Source organism: Myxine glutinosa, chromosome 5 (genome assembly GCF_964187855.1).
Source record: "Myxine glutinosa chromosome 5, kmMyxGlut1.1, whole genome shotgun sequence".
NCBI classification, from domain to species: Eukaryota; Metazoa; Chordata; class Myxini; order Myxiniformes; family Myxinidae; genus Myxine; species Myxine glutinosa.
In genome coordinates this window covers 17091498-17111606 of record NC_136265.1, presented here as the reverse complement: position 1 = coordinate 17111606, position 20109 = coordinate 17091498, and the positions used below count along the sequence as shown (strand labels likewise).

The 20109-nt window shown below is 43.3% G+C and overlaps 1 protein-coding gene across 1 annotated transcript in view; it reads left to right on the top strand.

The window, feature by feature from the left end:
• Positions 1-20109, top strand: part of LOC144892085 (glutamate receptor ionotropic, NMDA 2B-like) — a 248235-nt gene that overhangs the window by 207933 nt on the left and 20193 nt on the right. The window contains exon 11 of the mRNA XM_078777254.1: positions 6387-6574. Within this exon, the coding sequence (XP_078633380.1) occupies positions 6387-6574 (188 nt within the window). The remainder of the gene's footprint in view (positions 1-6386; positions 6575-20109) is intronic.

Below are 20109 nucleotides of genomic sequence, written 5' to 3'. Positions count from 1 at the left end.
ATAGAAAAAAAAACAAAGCTCTTACACGAGCCTCGATCTTGTATGCAAAAAAAAGCTCTTACACGAGCCTCGATTTTATATACAAAAATAAAAAATCTTACACGAGCCTCGATTTTATATACAAAAATTAAAAAGCTCTTACACGAGCCTCGATTTTATATACAAAAATATAAAAAGCTCTTACACGAGCCTCGATTTTATATACAAAAATAAAAAAAGCTCTTACACGAGCCTCGATTTATATACAAAAATTAAAAAGCTCTTACACGAGCCTCGATTTTATATACAAAAATAAAAAAAAGCTCTTACACGAGCCTCGATTTTATATACAAAAATAAAAAAAGCTCTTACACGTGCCTCGATGTTGTATACAAAAAAAATAAAACTAGAACCATTGCTTCTTGGGAAACCCTGTTGTCAATCTACGGTGTTGAGCAATGTCAATGCAAATGAGCAAAAATAATCAGAAAAATTATGTGAAAGAAAAATCAGCGATGGTCGTGATGCCTCTTGCGTCAACAGTGCTGCTATTATCCATTTGTCCTGGGCATTGCATTGCCAACCGTTTAGCCAGTGACAGATGCGATGACGTTCAACCACAACCCCATAAGCAGCAAAATGAAGGATTGGACAAGAAGGATTAAACTTGTCATCAGCAGCCGTTATGATGAGGGATTGAAAAGTTGGATTAGCGAGGCAAGAATGGAAGTTTTGCTTCGCAGCGTGCATGCATTACATCACTCCTTCCTCATATGCAGCCAAATATGCCTCCATGATCCCCATAGATTTCTGATGTCAGGTTTCATTCTTAAGGCAGAAGCCAGCAGCTTGTTTTTCATGGAAAGGTAACCCACTGGGGTTTTTCCTTCAAGGCAGATTTTTCCATTAAATGTGACTTCTTGTATGATCATTAGGTACGGCACAGCCGGTGCATCATCTGTTCTCACTTCAACTGGCTTACAGCTGATACTTCTTTACTGCTTGCTAGACTTTGTTCCTTGGCAAAAAACAAAAATTAACAAGTATGTTGATCACTCCCGTTTGTGTGTGTGTGTGTGTGTGTGTGTGTGTGTGTGTGTGTGTGTGTGTGTGTGTGTGTGTGTGTGTGTGTGTGTGTGTGTGTGTGTGTGTGTGTGTGTGTGTGTGTGTGTATTTGTCTGTCCGCTCTGACCGCTCACTTATACCGCCTACAGGTCAAATTTTAAACCAATTTTTACGAAACTTCACCAAATGGTTGAGTTGGTGGACCGACAGAATCCTATTTATTTTGAGGTCAAAATATCAAAAGGTCCAGATAGGCCAAAGGTCAACCAGTTTTTTTGAAATTTCTAAAATCCTCAATTTTCATCCGATTGACTCGAAATTTGAATAGAATTTACATATCAGCTAGCTAAATTCAACCACCGACTATTTTTGGGGTCAACCTCGGTCACAAGATCAACATAGGCCAAAGGTCAACCACTTTTCTCAAAATTTCTAAAATCCTCAATTTTCTTCTGATTCACTTGAAATTTGAATAGGATTTTCATAGCAGCTAACTGAATTCAACCACCAACTATTTTTGAGATCAGCATAGGCCAAAAGGTCTACATAGGCCCAAGGTCAACAACCTTTTCAAATTTCTGAAACCTCAATTTTCATTCGATTTACTTGAAATTTGAATAGCATTTGCATATCACCGAACTGAATTCAACCACCAATTATATTTGAGGTCATCATTGGCCAAAAGGTCAACATAGGTCATATTTCTAAAATTGTCTTTGAGGTCAAAAGGATGCTCTACTGTGTCATTCTACTTTGTTCTTTTTGCCAAGTGTCGCTCTATGAGTGAGTTTTCATTCTGTCTGTCTGTCTGTGAATCGTCTACAGGTAACAATTTTAATCTGATCTTCACAAAACTTCACCGGATGGTAGAGTTCGTCATAAGGAAGAATCCTATTGATTTTGAAGGCAAAGGTCAAAGGTTATCTTGAGGTCAAATTTTTTAAATTGACGTTTTTCTCCGATTGACGTGAAAATTGAACAGCATTTGCATATTGAGACACTAAATTGGTAAGCCAACAATTTTTGAAGTCAAAAGGTCAAAGGTCAACTCAAGGTCAAACTTCTAATATCAATTTGCATCTGAAAAATCATCAATTTTAATCCAATTGACCCGAGCTTTGATTATGGTCGTCAACTTTATTCTTAATGAAATGGACAATTTGAATGGAAATGGACAATTTGAAAAAAAATTAACAAGTATGTTGATCACTCCCGTTTGTGTGTGTGTGTGTGTGTGTGCTCTCACTCGATTGTAAGATGTATCTATCGCAACTTTTTATTTTGGGGATGGTGGATTTTACAAGTATCGTGCTCTTCTTGTTTGCTTTTGTTTGTTTGTTACCCTTTCAATTCAACCTAAACCTTTCATCCTGGGCTCTCCTCACGGTACAACATGGAAAGAGATGGGAGAAGTTCCAATAATTGCAAAGCGTGTCAATCCGCAATTGTCTCAACAGTGAAATTCTAAATCTGGAATTTCTTGCTTGTTCTTCTTTTGAGATTATTTTGATATTTTGATCTGGAGATCACTACAATTGAGGTAGTTACAAACCAGGAAGGGTCTGCTGAGGGCAAGGTGATCAAACCAGTTTTTCTTTGTTACCTGTGCCACAGAAGGTGGACGAAAGTTATTATGTTTTCACTGCTGTCTGTCTGTCTGTTTGTCCGTGAACAGAATATCTCAAAAAGTTATTTTCGATTTTGGATGAAACTTGGTGGACAGGTAGGGTGTGTGACAAGGACGAATGTATTAGATTTTAGTAAAGATCCGGATCTAAAGAAATTTTAAAGGTGATTCTTCACCATTGAATGATAGGGCCAAAAACAATATATCTACCGTATATACATAATGCCAGTTTGTGTGTGTATAGATGTCTGTCCCCCCTTCATATGGACGATTTGAGTGAGATTTGACCAATTTTTTATCCAATTTTCAATTCTAATTTTTTAACACGAATGTGTGTTCACTATGGTCTATTTTTGAGGATAAAACAAACTCGATACAAATGTAATAAATTGGAGATTATGTCTCTTGGAGAGATTGGAGAATTCCACGAATTCCACTAACACAAGTGCGAAAAGTGGTTTTTCAACACTAACACAAGTGCGAAAAGTGTTTTTTCCACACTAATACAAGTGCAAAAGTGGTTTCCTGCACCAACACAAGTGCGAAAAGTGGTTTTTCAACACTAACACAAGTGCGAAAAGTGGTTTTTCAACACTAACACAAGTGCGAAATGTTGGAGAAGGTGGAGAATAAATTGGAGAATACAAATCCATAAAAGAGTAATTATGTCTCTTCTATTGAAATTGTAGAAGGTGCTTGCAAATCGAGCCTTAAGGGCGGTGTACAGAAGCGTTTTTTAAAAAATAACAATAAATACAAGGTGAGCAAGGTGAAATTCGCAGAACGCGATGTGCAACGCACGCAGAGTAAAACGAGTGTTCATCTGTAGGATTCTAATAAATAAAAAAGATATAGGCACATCTGACACTAGGCCGAGGCTTCATATCGTCTCATAAACGTCTAATAAATCAAGACTCTCTGCTCACCTTCACTCCTTCATTCCTCTTTTCTCCCGCCTCTGGAACAAACTCCCCCACTCCCTTCAATCCCACTCCTCCCTCCAGGTCTTTAAAACAGCTGTTCACCACCATCTCTTATCTTCCCCCATCCAAAACCTTGATCTTTTCTACCCCGGCTAATTCACCCCAGATACACTTTTTTTGAAATTCCGACTTCTTTCCTGGAAGTCCTTGCAGTGTCCTTGTGTTTTTTTTTTACCTCTCCCACCCCCCTTCCCATGCCCCCAAGCTCTCTCGCTCCTACAGATCTCCCGATGTCCCTGCTCTCAAATGTTGTACTTGTGTGCTTCCCCCTCTTTCCCCATCTTGTCTCCCGCTCCCTTTATTGTATGTTTTATGTGTCCGTTTGTTTGTTTCTGATTAATGTTAGCTCTTACATGAGCTGCCATCTCCTAATCTTGTATACAAAACAAAACTGTTCCAACCCGTCATATTTGACGGGCTTTTTACGAGTAGCATAATATTTCAAGAAGTTGTGGACAACTTATGACAAAACTAGGTGGTTGAGTTGGTTTAGGTGACAAGAACAATCTGATTAGATTTTGGTTCAGGTCTGGATCCATATCCGGTATATCAGTGGATACAAATCGTAAACTGTTCAGTTTGGTAGAGGTGTGCTCACTAAACCACCTTTAGAGGCCATTTTTCCCCGCTGGCCTTTTTCGGGAACCGTGGTTGTTGTTGTTTTTCGGTCCCCTATTTGAAGCAATGTTTTACGGCCGGATGCCCTTCCTGACGCCAACCCTTTTTGCCGCCTTTAACGACAAACAGGGAATTACCAGTGAACTGGTACTCAATTAGCCGACCTCGGAAGGATGACAGGCTGAGTCAACCCCCCTGGCGTTAATTCAGCGATCGACCGGGATTCGAACCCAGGATCCTAGGATCCTAAGCCGGCACCCTAGCCGCTAGCCCAACACCAGGGATCACTACCGAGCGCCATTCTAGTTATGGGTTTGTGAGTCGCATTTTAGTGTCAATATTATCTATCCCTGAAAGGCATTTAAGAGTAAACCACCAGGTGCGGACATTTTTTAGCCAAACCAGGTAGGTGGCAATTAGTGAGTCAGCTGGGAGTTTCATTGTCAATCTCATATTGACGTGTTAGTTCTTTCACAACTAGCTCAGTTTAGAGATCTTAAGACTTCAAGTACAAAGTACCATTGCCTTCAGTCATATTTGAAACCCACAGTCTTTGGGATACCAGTCCAGTGTTGGTCCAACAATACTCCATAATTTCGCACAAACTATCCTGTGGGATATTGTAAGGTCCATATTGTCAATAACCTCTCTGAGGAATTGTGTATTCAATGATGCGATATATCCTGTAAGCACTAGGCAAGAAAAAAAATTGGAGAAATTCAAAAACGCTCAGATAAGGAGGGATGGATGGTTTTATGCTCGCCAGGTGTGGCTAATGTTCTACCTGGCCTACAATGTTTTTATCCACGTTATTCTCGTGCTCAGGTGCAATTCGGTCCTGCCAAAGCAGCTCAGGTTCTGCCAAAACAGTTTCTTGGCGAGGGTTAAAATCCTGGATGGGTTGCCCCTCTGATGCAGGATACTCGACTACCTTGTTCAGGGTGGCGGCGATAACTTGCCTACTCTTCGCGAAGGGCGCCGTGGGATATTTAACATCGTCCACCTAATGCCGGTAGACGGGACACTCATTACTCCCGCCAGGGAGTAACGCATTCACTCGTGTCCGTGTGTGTGTTCGTGTGTTTGTGAACAAGATATCTGGAAAAGTTCTGAACGGATTTGGATGAAAGTTGGTGGGATGATTGCCCTTGGGATAAGGAAGAATTGATTCGTTTTTGGTGAAGCTCAGGATATTATTCCGGATCCAGGAATTTTTTGGGGAATTTTTTTTGGGAAAGATTTTTTCTGTGTTACTGAATTAAAGCTTATATTCTTATTCTTAAATGATGTTTTTCTCCTCTAATTCCGAGATATATCAAAATTAATTCTCTGACAGTTAGGGCCTACTTACTTTTTCATTTATTGTTTTGGGGAGAGGGGATGTTAAACAAAACGTATTATTCCAACTAAACCCACGGCGGGAGTATGCGCTCTACTGAGTGGCGTTCTAGTTTTAACATACATGCCGAGGATGACCCGACCTGAGAAACACCAGGATGACAGTTTATACCTGGATCTAGATTCAAACCCAGGCTACACAGCTCATAGGTGAGTTTGCGCTGCTCCTGGCCATCCCGCCAGCCCATTATTCACATTATAGAAATGTGGAAATGTTTATGTTGAGCCGTATTTCCTGATCGATATATATAAAATCTTTATGACATGCTGGATGCTGATCTCCATACGGATGAGCTGCCAATCTCCTTCTTTACGTTGTTCATTTCCATATTTGGTCACGTGACTTGGCTCTCGTTTTTGCATGAAAATTATCTCAAGATGGCCTTCCTTGTTGTCATGTAAGGATACAGGTGGTTAGTGGTTAAAATCATATGGGTGGCAATGTTTCCACAGGCACAATACCAGCAACGGTCAGTAGTTAAAGCACTTGCACTATTCTGCAGGTACAGGGGAGAATCTTGCTCCACATTTGCGGGGTTTGGGTGAATGAGGAGAGAAGGAAGGGACTGTTAATTCGTCCCAAAACCTCACCCTGGATACCCTCAGCGTGAATGCAAAATTTGGTGCTGGTCGGACAAGCCATTTTGGATTATATAAGGAAGAGACATACATATATTGCCTTGTTTTATGTTGTGTATCCCCCGTCGCCCTGGCAGGAAGTTGAACGCGTTCATCTATGACGCGGCGGTGCTGAATTACATGGCCGCCAAAGACGAGGGTTGCAGGCTGGTGACGATTGGCAGTGGGAAAGTGTTCGCTACAACAGGCTACGGCATCGCGCTCCAGAAGGGCTCGCGGTGGAAGCGTAGGATCGACCTCGCCTTGCTGCAATTCATCGGAGATGGTACGTCGAGAGCCAACCCGGCCCGCCGTGGCGCCATCTTGTCTGCACGCTGTGATTTTGATTCGTTTGTGACGTTAAGATGGAAGCACGAGTGGAACATGTGGCTACTATAGGCCCTCAGTTGTGTTGCCTCGACTTCAGATTTTTTTGTTCCAGTCATTGTGACTGAATAAGAGGAGCACTCGTGCTGCTCTACGTGCGCGGAAACACCAAACTTGCTCGCCTTACGTGGCTCTTGATTCTGCTTTTGAAGAGTTACCATTTAGATTGCTCTTTGTTTTCTTAACTTAAGGGTAGACATTGACATTTCTTCATATAAATATTAAATAAATATTAAGGAAATTTTAATTAAATAATCTTAATTTTTTTAATGCCTCCGCCGACAAAGTCCGTCCGTAGGGGCTAAACCTCGTTTTTCTCAGCAACCACTTGTCCGATAGAAACGAAACTTTCAGGGTAGGAGCGACAGCCATGCAGAATGTTGTTATGATAATTGTGACGTCATAGGTCGCATGGTATGGCACCCATCTTGGATTAAACGCAAATAATTTAAAATATCTATTTCTTAAAAACCGCTGAATGGAAAATTTTTAAACTTGGCCCATTGTCAAGTACTCCCAATGGCGAACAAAAACATGATAATGATGACATCATAGGTCATATGGTTTGGCAGCCATATTGGATTGAAGGAAAACATTAAATAATTCCATCTCTGAAACCGCTCACCCTATCGATGCGAAATTTTACAAATATCATCTAACAGCACTATTGCATATAGTTTGAAAATGATGATGTCATAGGTCACGTGGTTTGGCAGCCATCTTGGATATAAAAACGAACCTTATCCAATCAACACGAAACTTCATAAACGTGATCCCCTACCCATACATATGCAGAGTGATGGCATATACCCGTTGTGGGACTATGCGGAAGCATATTGGCGACTCAGTCGCATTGTTCTAGTATTAAAATTAAATAAACGTGTGCAAACAAACCTGTAGTTTAGCAGTACTTTGAATTCGTTCCGATCGCACATGTGCAGACAGGAGTGAGATAATTTTTTTGCTCCGTCTACTTGAACGTCAAGAAAACAAAATTGAAAATCATTCCAAACATGAAACTTACTGTTTTTAAGGACACAAATGACAGGCATGAAGAACTAATGTAACGTGTTAGATAGGGTGATGTAATAACCACTGAGTAAATTGGCGGGAAAACCTGGCATTAATTTATTGAAACTTTTGCAAACCTTTATTGAAATTGAATTATATACGTAAACACTGTAGAACGCAAATTGTTTTCAGAATAATATTTTCTTTACACGGTAAGTGCAGGGTTATGCAGTTTGTCTCATGTTTCTGCTTTATAATTGTGACAGTGGGTCAATTTGTATCAACGCTCTGAGTGCTCACTACTGGAGTTCAGGATACCTCTAGACAGGTACTGTAAAAAGAGACACGTCGCCACAGGCACCGAATGTAATCCGAGTCTGCCTGGACGCATTGGGAAAATGGGCATGAGCATGGAAATTGAGCCGCATGATATAACAGTAGTCTTGCAGACGTCTTGTCCGTGCGCTTCACTGAGACAGGTTCATCAAAGTGTGGAGTAGTTGATCGATGGTTAGCAAGGGAGCGCTCCGTACGCCTACGTTGTAAACTGTGCGCCGAGACAAGATGGCCGGAGAAGCTTGTCAAGGGAAAGCGAAAATTACTACAATTTGCCCATGACACTGCCACTTGGCAATGGCGCTGTCGCTTTACCACTTCATCTCCTTCCCTCCTCTCATTCAAATGGTTCCCGTATTTTGGAAAAAAGAAACATTTCCCCAAATGGTTGGTCAGGGATTCTTTTGGAGGCAAAATATGAGTTCCTCAAAAGGAGGACGCCATTAGGCCCATGTTCCTCAAAATATGAGTTCCTCAAAAGGAGGACGCCATTAGGCCCATGTTCCTCAAAAGGATGACGCCATTAGGCCCATGTTCCTCAAAAGGATGACGCCATTAGGCCCGTGTTCCTCAAAATATGAGTTCCTCAAAAGGATGACGCCATTAGGCCCGTGTTCCTCAAAATATGAGTTCCTCAAAAGGATGACGCCATTAGGCCCGTGTTCCTCAAAATATGAGTTCCTCAAAAGGAGGACGCCATTAGGCCCATGTTCCGCAAAATATGAGTTCCTCAAAAGGAGGACGCCATTAGGCCCATGTTCCTCAAAAGGATGACGCCATTAGGCCCGTGTTCCTCAAAATATGAGTTCCTCAAAAGGAGGATGCCATTAGGCCCGTGTTCCTCAAAATATGAGTTCCTCAAAAAGAGGACGCCATTAGGCCCATGTTCCTCAAAAGGATGACGCCATTAGTCCCGTGTTCCTCAAAATATGAGTTCCTCAAAAGGAGGACGCCATTAGGCCCATGTTCCTCAAAAGGATGACGCCATTAGTCCCGTGTTCCTCAAAATATGAGTTCCTCAAAAGGAGGACGCCATTAGTCCCGTGTTCCTCAAAATATGAGTTCCTCAAAAGGAGGACACCATTAGGCCCGTGTTCCTCAAAAGGAGGACGCCATTAGTCCCGTGTTCCTCAAAATATGAGTTCCTCAAAAGGAGGACGCCATTAGTCCCGTGTTCCTCAAAATATGAGTTCCTCAAAAGGAGGACGCCATTAGGCCCGTGTTCCTCAAAATATGAGTTCCTCAAAAGGAGGACGCCATGAGGCCCGTGAAGTCTACGATATGGTTAGTTGGCCTTGATTTATCCTTTTTTAAATGCTGAGCGTTGGACAAGGAAGCAGAACGTACCGTTTTAAAAGTTTTTACTCGGTCAAAGTTTGAAGCGCTGATCTCCCGGACTCTAAGCAGATGCTCCAACCATAACCATTACACCATAACATAACACCTTACAACCATAACACCACCAAGTCTGCCAGGAATCTTCTGTTCGTAAACTTCTTTGTTCTTGTTTCTGCGCCACCTTGAAGTGATCATCAACGTACAATTCTCCGCCTCTCCCTCTCTCGGCCGGACATGAAAGCAAAGTATCCATTTTATCAGGACAGTGCCAGGCATGTATCGGTAAAGTCAGTAGGGTTTTCAGAGGGGAGCAAATTACAAGTCCAAGGAAATAGTTTCAACACTGCACAAAGATTTAGTGATCCCTCATGGAGAGTATTTTGTACAGTTTTGTTCGCAACATCTGAGGAATCACATTGCTAACCCTAACCCTAACCCTAGCCTTAACCCTAACAGCAACTAGCTTGATTCCAGGCCTAGCTAGACTAAGCTGTGAGGAGCAGATGAAAGAGACAGGGAGGTGATTATGAGAGGATCTGGTGGACATGTTTAAGATAATGAAGGATATAGACAGAATAAGTGTGAAGAGGTTTTCCAGCAAAATAGACAGCGATATGACCCACAACTATCGGGAATGCCTCTTCGTATTGGGGACGCCAAGGCAAGTCAGGGGCCAAATCCTCCAGATTCTTCCCTGCTGCTCGGATTCATCAGGGCAGCGCAGTCACGGTCAGAGGGCCGGCCCTTTCCCTCTTCTGTCTCTCTCTCTCTCTCTCTCTCTCTCTCTCTCTCTCTCTCTCTCTCTCTCTCTCTCTCTCTCTCTCTCTCTCTCTCTCTCTCTCGCTCTCTCGCTCTCTCGCTCTCTCGCTCTCTAGCTCTCTCGCTCTCTCTCTCTCTTTCCCTCTCTAACTTTGTCATCGCCCTGACTTTGTGAAGGCGGAAGTACACCATCCTGGATGTGGGGGATCTCTGGGTCGCTCCTGTTAAATCAATCGGCTGTCTCCGTGCACGTGTCCGTTTTACAGAACTGTCCGGGGCTATATAACAACAACAACAACGATATGATCAGGGTCTGTAGCTTCAGAGTAAGGAAGAGGGGAGTTAGGAGCACGTTAAGGTAGTGGTCTTTCACTCAGAGAGCAGTTAATGCATATAATCGATGTAGTAGCAGCAGAAACGGGAGATGTGTTTAAAATGGAGTTCGATTGGGACCAATATGCATTGTAGATAGAGGAGTTCATGGATATTGGCAGAAATGCACGGGTGTGACGGGCCTCGTGAAAAGAAATGCCTCCTCCTGCGTCGACAATCCTAGTTACGGGATCCGAGAAAAGCTGGATGAAGCAATAGGTTCACTGTCTGTCTCCATCTACAAATGTCAGTTTATGATCGAGCAACAACTTGATTTCATTTGAAGGTTGTATTTTGAACACGAATCAGAAAACAAACCTGTAGTTTAGCAGTACTTTGGCTCTAAATCCATCCCGATCACGCATGTGCAGAGAGGAGCGAGTTAATTGTTTAGTGGTGAAACCGATTCAATATTTGGCGATGTCCTTCCTTCCATCCGTCCTCCTTCCTTCAAAAATGAAGAAGAACCTGTCTAAACCACCGTGTTTAACTCTAAAGTGTTCCGAAGGGTAATTATAAGGGGTTTTAAAGGGTAATTCTAAAGGGTTCTAAAGGGTATTTCTGGAGTGTTCTAAAGGGTAATTCTAGAACATTCTAAAGGGTAATTCTAGAGCATTCTAAAGGGTAATTCTAAAGGGTTCTAAAGGGTAACTCTGGAGTGTTCTAAAGGGTAATTCTGGAGGGTTCTAAATGGTAACTCTGGAGGGTTCTGAAGGGTAATTATAAAGGGTTCTAAAGGGTATTTCTGGAGTGTTCTAAGGGGTAATTCTAAAGGGTTCTAAAGGGTAATTCTAAAGGGTAATTCTAAAGGGTTCTAAAGGGTAACTCTGGAGTGTTCTAACGGGTAATTCTGGAGGGTTCTAAATGGTAACTCTGGGGGGTTCTAAAGGGTAATTCTGGGTGGTTCTAAAGGGTAATTCTGGAGGGTTCTAAAAGGTCATTCTAAAGGGTTCTAAAGGGTATTTCTGGAGTGTTCTAAGGGGTAATTCAAAAGGGTTCTAAAGGGTAATTCTGGAGTGTTCCAAAGGGTAATTCTGAAGTGTTCTAAAGGGTAATTCTGATAGGGTTCTAAAGGGTAATTCAAAAGGGTTCTAAAGGGTAATTCTGGAGTGTTCTAACGGGTAATTCTGGAGTGTTCCAAATGGTAATTCTGGAGGGTTCTAAAGGGTAATTCTAGAGGGTTCTAAAGGGTAATTCTGGAGGGTTCTAAAGGGTAATTCTAGAGGGTTCTAAAGGGTAATTCTGGAGGGTTCTAAAGGGTAATTCTAGAGGGTTCTAAAGGGTAATTCTGGAGTGTTCTCAAGGGTATTTATAATGGGTTCGAAAGGGTAATTCTAATCGGCAATAAAAGGTAATTCTAGGGGGTCCTAAAGGGTAATTCTAAAGGATTTCATTAATTTCTCGGCTTTGCCTATTTCATATTTAAAATGCCAAACTGAACCGCTTCCTTCGGACACGGGTGCGATTTATTTTTATACTGTCTGCCTGTGTGATAGTCAAACAAAATTGAAAATCATTCCAAACAGGAAATTTACTGTTTTTACGGATGTAATGAAGGGCACAAACAACAGGCCCGAATAACTTATGGAACAGGTTAAACAAGGTGGGCTAAAAGATGCTCGCTGTAGCAACGGTGGTAAACCTCCAGAAAAAAATTTCTACAACCTTTAAAAAACATAGCCAACGTGTGGTGCTCAACAGAATCCTTTCATCTCCTGTACTTGTCAAGGCCGGAGTACCCCGAGGCAGTGTTCTGGGCCCAGACATATTCCTGATCTTAATCAATGATCTCTCTGACTCTCTGGAAAATCATATTTATCTCTTTGCTGATGACTCCAACCTCTGCTGTGACATTCCTCGTCCTTCAGACAGGCAGGCTGCAGCCTCTTCCTTCTTTTCAGACCTTGACAAAACTACAAGCTGATCAAACACATGGAATATGTCTTTCAATGTTGACAAATCTCACACTCTCACAATCTCTTTCCGAAAAGACCGTCTGGCAAATCCCCCTCACCCCCATCTACTTTCTTAACAATCCTCTTCAGGAAGTTCAGTCATTCAAACTCCTGGTTCTCACTATCAGCCACGATCTTTCTTGGGCAAAGCACATTTCAGAAGTTGGCCTCCAATGCCAGGTGCCGACTGGACATCCTTTGTCGTATGTCCTTCCTTAGCTCACCTGAACTCCTATCCACCTGCATGTCCTTTACCGCAGCTTGATTGAATACTGCTCTCTTCTCTGGGCTGGATCCCGTGCGTCACATATTGCTCAGCTTGACGCCATGGAAACCAAGGCCTTTAACATTATTGGAATCTCCCGTGATGAAGTGGAGTCTATAGGCTTACCACTTCGCCATCAAGCCTGGTTAGGGTGCTGGCTTGGGAACCTGGGATCCTGAGTTGGAATCCCGGTCGATCGTTGAATTAACGCCGGGTGGGTTGACTCAGCCTGTCATCCTTCCAAAGCCGGCAAATTGAGTACCAGCTCACTGGTAATTGGGGCACTGCATCAGCGGCACAAACGCGCCTCCAGAAAAATGATGCAAACAACAGCCAAAGGCTGCATCGGAAATCACCAACAACAACTTTGCCATCACAGACACAGGTCAAAGGTCTCTCTGTCTTCTACTGCCTCCTTTCTGGTCTTGCACCCTCTATGCCTTCTGTGCTTTCTCCCCACCCCCCTCCCCCATTTCTCCCCATCCACCGCCCCCCTTCCTCCCCATCCCCGATTTATTTGTTTAAGTTTGCCCGATTTATCTTCTTTATCAACTTGTAGCTTACTTCCATTACTTCTTACTAGCAACGGTACCCGCCCTACGGGCGGGGCTTCAATTGGGAAGCCCAAATGAAAAGGCAAAATGTCAGAAATTGAAGGCTTTTTTATTTTAAACGATTCATATAACCATCCGTTGAATCATATCACACGCAAATCATCAAAATCTAAACAGTACATGGCACCCATTTTGAAAAAAGATTGAATTCTGCAAAACGGAAGCGGCCGCGACACGTCTTTCTCAGTCGCACGTTCATGTGTGAAGAGTGCGCGCCGAATCTGTAACACGGAAGCGGCCGCTACATCTGTTTCTGAGTCGCTTTGCACACGCTGCCGTGTTACTTCGGAGCCGCACGTTTATATAGGAAGAGTTCGTCAGGAGTCGATCTACTCTCTCCTGGTACGTAGAATTTCAACAAAAGCCACATCACCGTTCATATCGGTAAATATTATTCCATCGTGTTTGGGAAAATTGGAAAACTTGGAAAAACAATATAGTCTATTTTACTCCAGGGGGTCCTAGGATTACCCACCCAAAATATAGTTGGATCGGTTCAGCCGTTTTTGCGGTACCTTCAAACAGACAGACAGACAGACGGACGGACATTTGGTGAATTATAGTAAGATTACCCTGCGCTCGCGAAGCAAAAAGTGGGTTAAGCAATCGGTTGCGTGTGTACGTGTGGCCTTATGTATGCACCTGTCTGCATTTTTTAAAATGATTTTCTCAGTAAACATTGGTCCGATTGACACAAAATTTTCACCTTAGGAGTGTCTCTTCCTGCAGAATTTTTTAAATGATAGTTATGACGTCATAGGTCAGGTGGTACAAGCGCCATCTTGGAAAAACAGAAAAACCGTTGCACCTCTATATCTCCGAAACTGCTGCATGGAAAAAATTGAAACATGGCTCATTGTAAAGAACTCCGCATGGGGAATAAGTGTTGTTAACGATGACGTCATTGGAGCCTTAATTATGACATCATAATTCGACAAGTAAAACACTTAGTTTGATCAGTTTGAAATTCCTTGAGCGCGATGTACGCAACAATTATATTGGAGAATGTAAATGTATGATGTCATCGGTCACGTGGTCTGGCAGCCATGTTGGATCAAAGAAAAAACCCTTAAAAAACAGAAGAGTTGGCTCTCACCAAGTTTACTGCGCGGGGTAAGTATTCTATAAACACCATCTAGTTAAACATGTCTCCAATCTATTATTCTGTGCACACAATCACCAGCTTATCTTTTTTTTTAGTCTCCATCATATTGTTCACCCTCTCATGTACTGTACATCAGTAATTTTGCCTTCTTCTACAGACCATTACATTTTGTGCCCACGAGGCTTCTAATGGGTGATGAAATCATTGTTATGTGCAGTTGCATACCCTACAATATAAACCACCTTCATGGGACCTTGGTACCGCTTAGAGCCATCTCTTCAACACCCTTTCCTCCTCCACTTTGCGTTATGAGCCTCAACCAACACTCCAACTTGACTTGCGCTCCAACCGCAGGAAACGGGATTTTTTAATCACTTTTGTGTGTGTGTGTGTGTGTGTGTGTGTGTGTGTGGGGGGGGGGGGGGATGTGTGTGTGTGTGGGAAGGGGTGGAGGGAGGGGGAGGGATGTGTGTGTGTTTTTGTGTGTATGTGGGGATGTGTGTGTGTGAGGGGGGTGGGGGGGGGGTGTGGATGTGTGTGTATGTGGGGATGGAGATGTGTGTGTGTGTGGATGTTTGTGTGTGGGGGGGTGGGGGGCGAGATGTGCGTGTGTGTGGATATGTGGGTGTGGGGGGGAGGGGTGGGGGGAATGTGTGTGTGTGTGGTGGGGGGGGGGATGTGCGTGTGTGTGTGTGTGTGTTGGGGGGGGGGGTGCCTGTGTGTGGATATATATGTGTGTGGGGGGATGTGTGTGTGTGTGTGTGTGTGTGTGTGTGTGTGTGTGTGTGTGTGTGTGTGTGTGTGTGTGTGTGAAGGGGGTGGGGGGATGTGTGTGTGTGTGTGGGAAGGGGGTGGGGGAATGTGTGTGTGTGTGTGGGAAGTGGGGGGAGGGGTGGGGTGTGTGTGTGTGTGTGTGTTTGTGTGTGTATGTGTGTGTGTGGGGACGGGGGGGTGTGGGGGGGGATGTCCGTGTTTATGGATATGTGTGTGTGGGGTGGGGGGGGATGTGTTTGTGTGTGGGGGGGGGGTGTGTGGGGGGCGGTGGGAGGATGTGTGTGTGTGTTTGTGTGTGTATGTGGGGATGTGTGTGTGTGTGGGGGTGGGGGGGTATGTGTGTGGGGCGGGGGGGGTGGGAGGATGTGTGTGTGTGTTTGTGTGTGTATGTGGGGATGTGTGTGTGTGGGGGGGGGGGTATGTGTGTGGGGTGGGGGTGTGGGGGGTGGCGGGGGGATGTGTGTGTGTGGGGGGGTGTGGGGGGATGTGTGTGTGTGTGGGGAGGGGGGTGGGGTGGTGGGGGGATGTTTGTGTGTGGGTGGGAGGGTGGGGGGGATGTGTTTGTGTGTGTGGGGGGGGGGGGATGTGCATGTGTTTGTGTGTGTGTATGTGGGGATGTGTGTGTGTGTGTGTGTGTGTGTGTGTGTGTGTGTGTGTGTGTGTGTGTGTGTGTGTATGTGGGGATGTGTGTGTGTGTGTGTGTGTGTGTGTGTGTGTGTGTGTGTGTGTGTGTGTGTGTGTGTGTGTGTGTGTGTGGGGGGGGGGAGGGGGTGTGGGTAGGGGGGGTGGGGGGGTGGGGGATGTGTGTGGGGGGGGATGTGTGTGTGTGTGTATATCGGGGTTGTATCCAAGGGAGGTTGTATCAAAGCATGTCCAATGAAAGTGGGGTTGTATCAAAAGCAGGGTTGTATGAAAGCGGGAAGGCGGAGGAAACCGGTCATCACTGCCAGCAGTTGTAAAGTGTCAGCTCTAGTTAGTATTAATATTGTTTTGCAATAACATTAATATTATGCTTTATCGTGATTGTTGTTATTACTTTTGTTATGAGAAGCAGCCTTGGAAAAACGCCACAATAAGCTATCTATACACCTTAACTCGGATTTCGACCAAGGCGGAAAACCCCCTTGGGGAGGGGGGCAAGGGAAGTCGTTACAACCTCCATAATGTGATCTTTAGTCCTCCTGTGAAGTTTGGTTGATATTGGATAAGTAACGACCGAATGTATCGCTGTCAGACAGATAGACACCGAATTGCGTATTATAGTAAGATTATTTAAAATAAAAAACAAAAAATTTTATGTACCGTACACTGTACACTGTTTTGTACACTGTACACTGTACACTGTTCGTACACGTAAAGTGTTCTGTACACTTTACAGACAAAATCTTAGAACCAAAATCTTCGGCATGACTCGGCCGGGATTTGCACCACCGATTGCAGACTCAGAGCGAACTTTCTGACCATGACGTCACCGAGTCGACGAGCAAAGCATTACAATCGTTGTTTTGCAAACTACAATATCTGGCACGCGAAAGCGACGAGAAAAGAGGCAATGTTTCTTTATTTTACTTTTACTACTTCTAAGTGGTGCAAATATATATATATATATACATGAAAATCGGTGTGAAAGTGGTGAGCTGTAACTCTGTGCACAATTTGGCAAGATGAAGCGTCTGCAACAAAAATGGGATAAATCATCACGAAAAGTATCAAATGTGTCAACTTCCAACCAAATATAGAGCAGAGCTCTGCAAATACATTACTCCCGACCTCAATGGGGAGAGCGGTGGGGGCAGAATTGCACCAGTGAGCAACGATGGATTGTTACTTCCACCACCAAAGGAGGACGGAGGTGATGTTTTCACCTCTGTCTGTTTGTCTGTGAACGAAATATTTTAAAACGTTGTGGACGGATTCGGACGAAACTTGGTGGACCCATTTGATGTCTGACAAGGACGATTCCATTCGATTTTGGTGAAGATCTGAATATGGATTCGGATAGGAGAATTATTTAATTTTTAAAGTGATTCTTCACCATTGGAAGATAGGGCCAAAAACGATACATAGCAGGATATCTCAAAAAGTTATGGACGGATTTGGACGAAACTTGGTGGAGAGGTTGTGTATGTGACAAGGACGATTCGATTCGATTTTGGTGAAGATCTGAATATGGATTCGGATATGAGAATTATTTAATTTTTTTAATGATTCTTCACCATTGGAAGATCGGGCCAAAAACGATACATAGTAGGATATCTCAAAAACTTATGGACGGATTTGGACGAAACTTAGTGGAGAGGTTGTGTGTGTGACAAGGAAGAATCGATTCACTTTTGGTGAAGCTCCAGATTCCGATCCAGCTAGTAGAATTTTTTGATTCTTCACCATTGGAAGATAGGGCCAAAAACTATATATAGCAGGATATCTCAAAAAGTTATGGACGGATTTGGACGAAACTTGGTGGAGAGGTTGTGTGTGTGACAAGGAAGAATTGATTCACTTTTGGTGAAGATCCAGATTCCGATCCAGCTAGTAGTATTTTTTCAGTGATTCTTCACCATTGGAAGATGGGGCCAAAACGATACATAGCAGGATATCTCAAAAAGTTATGGACGGATTTCGACGAAACTTGGTGGAGAGGTTGTGTGTGTGACAACGACGATTCGATTCGATTTTGGTGAAGATCTGAATATGGATTCGGATATGAGAATTATTTAATTTTTCAGTGATTCTTCACCATTGGAAGATGGGGCCAAAACGATACATAGCAGGATATCTCAAAAAGTTATGGACGGATTTCGACGAAACTTGGTGGAGAGGTTGTGTGTGTGACAACGACGATTCGATTCGATTTTGGTGAAGATCTGAATATGGATTCGGATATGAGAATTATTTAATTTTTAAAGTGATTCTTCACCATTGGAAGATCGGGCCAAAAACGATACATAGCAGGATATCTCAAAAAGTTATGGACGGATTTGGACGAAACTTGGTGGAGAGGTTGTGTGTGTGACAACGACGATTCGATTCGATTTTGGTGAAGATCTGAATATGGATTCGGATATGAGAATTATTTAATTTTTTAAGTGATTCTTCACCATTGGAAGATCGGGCCAAACACCATACATAGTAGGATATCTCAAAATGTTATGGGCGGATTTGGACGAAACTTGGTGGAGAGGTTGTGTGTGTGACAAGGAAGAATCGATTCACTTTTGGTGAAGATCCAGATTCCGATCCAGCTCGTCGAATTTTTTGATTCTTTACCATTCAGTGATATGGCCAACCAGGTGGAGGTGTGCTCTCTACTGAGCGCCGGTCTAGTTGTACATGTGAAACATCTCCAAAGTGTTGGAGGCACGATTACCAACAAAATTGAATTGCGCAAGCGTACTTCATCACCCATTTGTTTTGTCTTTTCACAATTACCGAAAATTAAGAATACTGATCAACCCTCCTTATCCTGTCTCCTTCTGTTGCTCAGACGAAGTGTTAACGTGTGGAACGTCACCTTCTCTTGCCATCCCACAGCGGTTAGCATACTTCGATCATCGTCTTGTTGTTCTACCTGTCCAGCAGCCGCAGAGCACAAGCTGCATGCGGAATGATGAGCAGTGTTGCACATTTCTGTTTCCTGCTGGAAACACCTTTTTTTTTTCAGGCAAAACAAGGTTCGTTTATAAAACTGACGCACAACTGACGCTTCACTAATGACAACACCTTTTCAGATCTGGTGTCCTCATGAGCAAGAAGGAATTTCTCAAGCAAATCCAATGCACAACTACACACTTTCCCAGCTGGCAAAGGCCAAAACAGGGAGAGCAAAACGAGAACTCGCTGTAGAGCGATGCAAGTGAAATTAGAAGAAAAAACAAGTAAAATATGAAAGAGTGTCGAGAACAGGAAGAAGAAAAGTTGGAGAGGCAATTATTTTCAGCCTTCGTATAATTCATATTCATTAGGGGATCAAGCACATTCGTCGAAGAGACAGAATAACATCAGCAAAGGTTTTCGTAGAAGGAGGAAATCAGGGAGGGAGTCTCCTCCATCTCTTCTCTCAACCATTCATTCCTTTTCGGAGGTTGGCAGCTCGAATTTTCCTTCGCCTTGCTGCTGATTGCTGTGTCTGCTGCCTCCGCCATCCTCACTGCCACCGGCTCCATATCATATAAACATAGGTGCAATACCCCTGGCGCTCACCTGGTAGAACAAGCATTCTGAGTATTGCGCTGCAATTCACGTCCCCGACCGGCAGTCTGTCGTGCGGAAAACTGTTGGGGAAATTCCCAAAGTTCAAAGTGCCATAACTTTGTCAAAAATGACCGAAACGTCGTGAAGTTTGAACTTGATCTGTAACTTATCATGAGGAAACCATGTACCAAGTTTGAAATCATTAGCATTAAGAGTTTAGAAAAAAGTCCGGAAAACTGTTCTTTGCGTGACGGACTGACGGACGGACAGACGGAGGGACGGCGTGCAAACCTATAGTCCCCTCCGGTGTACACCGGTAGGGGACTAATAAACAGTGTACTGCACTGACTAAAGGTATTTTTAACCAATTTCAATGGTTGCTAGAAGACAGGGCAGCATGTACAATAGGGTGGTCCAAAAATTTGAAGATTGGATTTTCATTTCTCCACAAGCCTGCCCCTATTCCTCTTGAAGAAAGTAGTTTGTGCTGAAAATTTGAGCTTGATTGGACAATATTTAGAGGTTGCTCAAAATGTTGACAAATTTTAATGAATAATAAAATACAGAATTTTTAGCATCATACATCAATTCATAGATAATTATCTATTTTCAATTACTCAAATTATTTATTATTGTTGGCTTGCACTTGTCTTCAATGGTATGACCAAGAGATTGTGCAAAAGCACCGGCCACAAACATAGCATGCCGATCTGA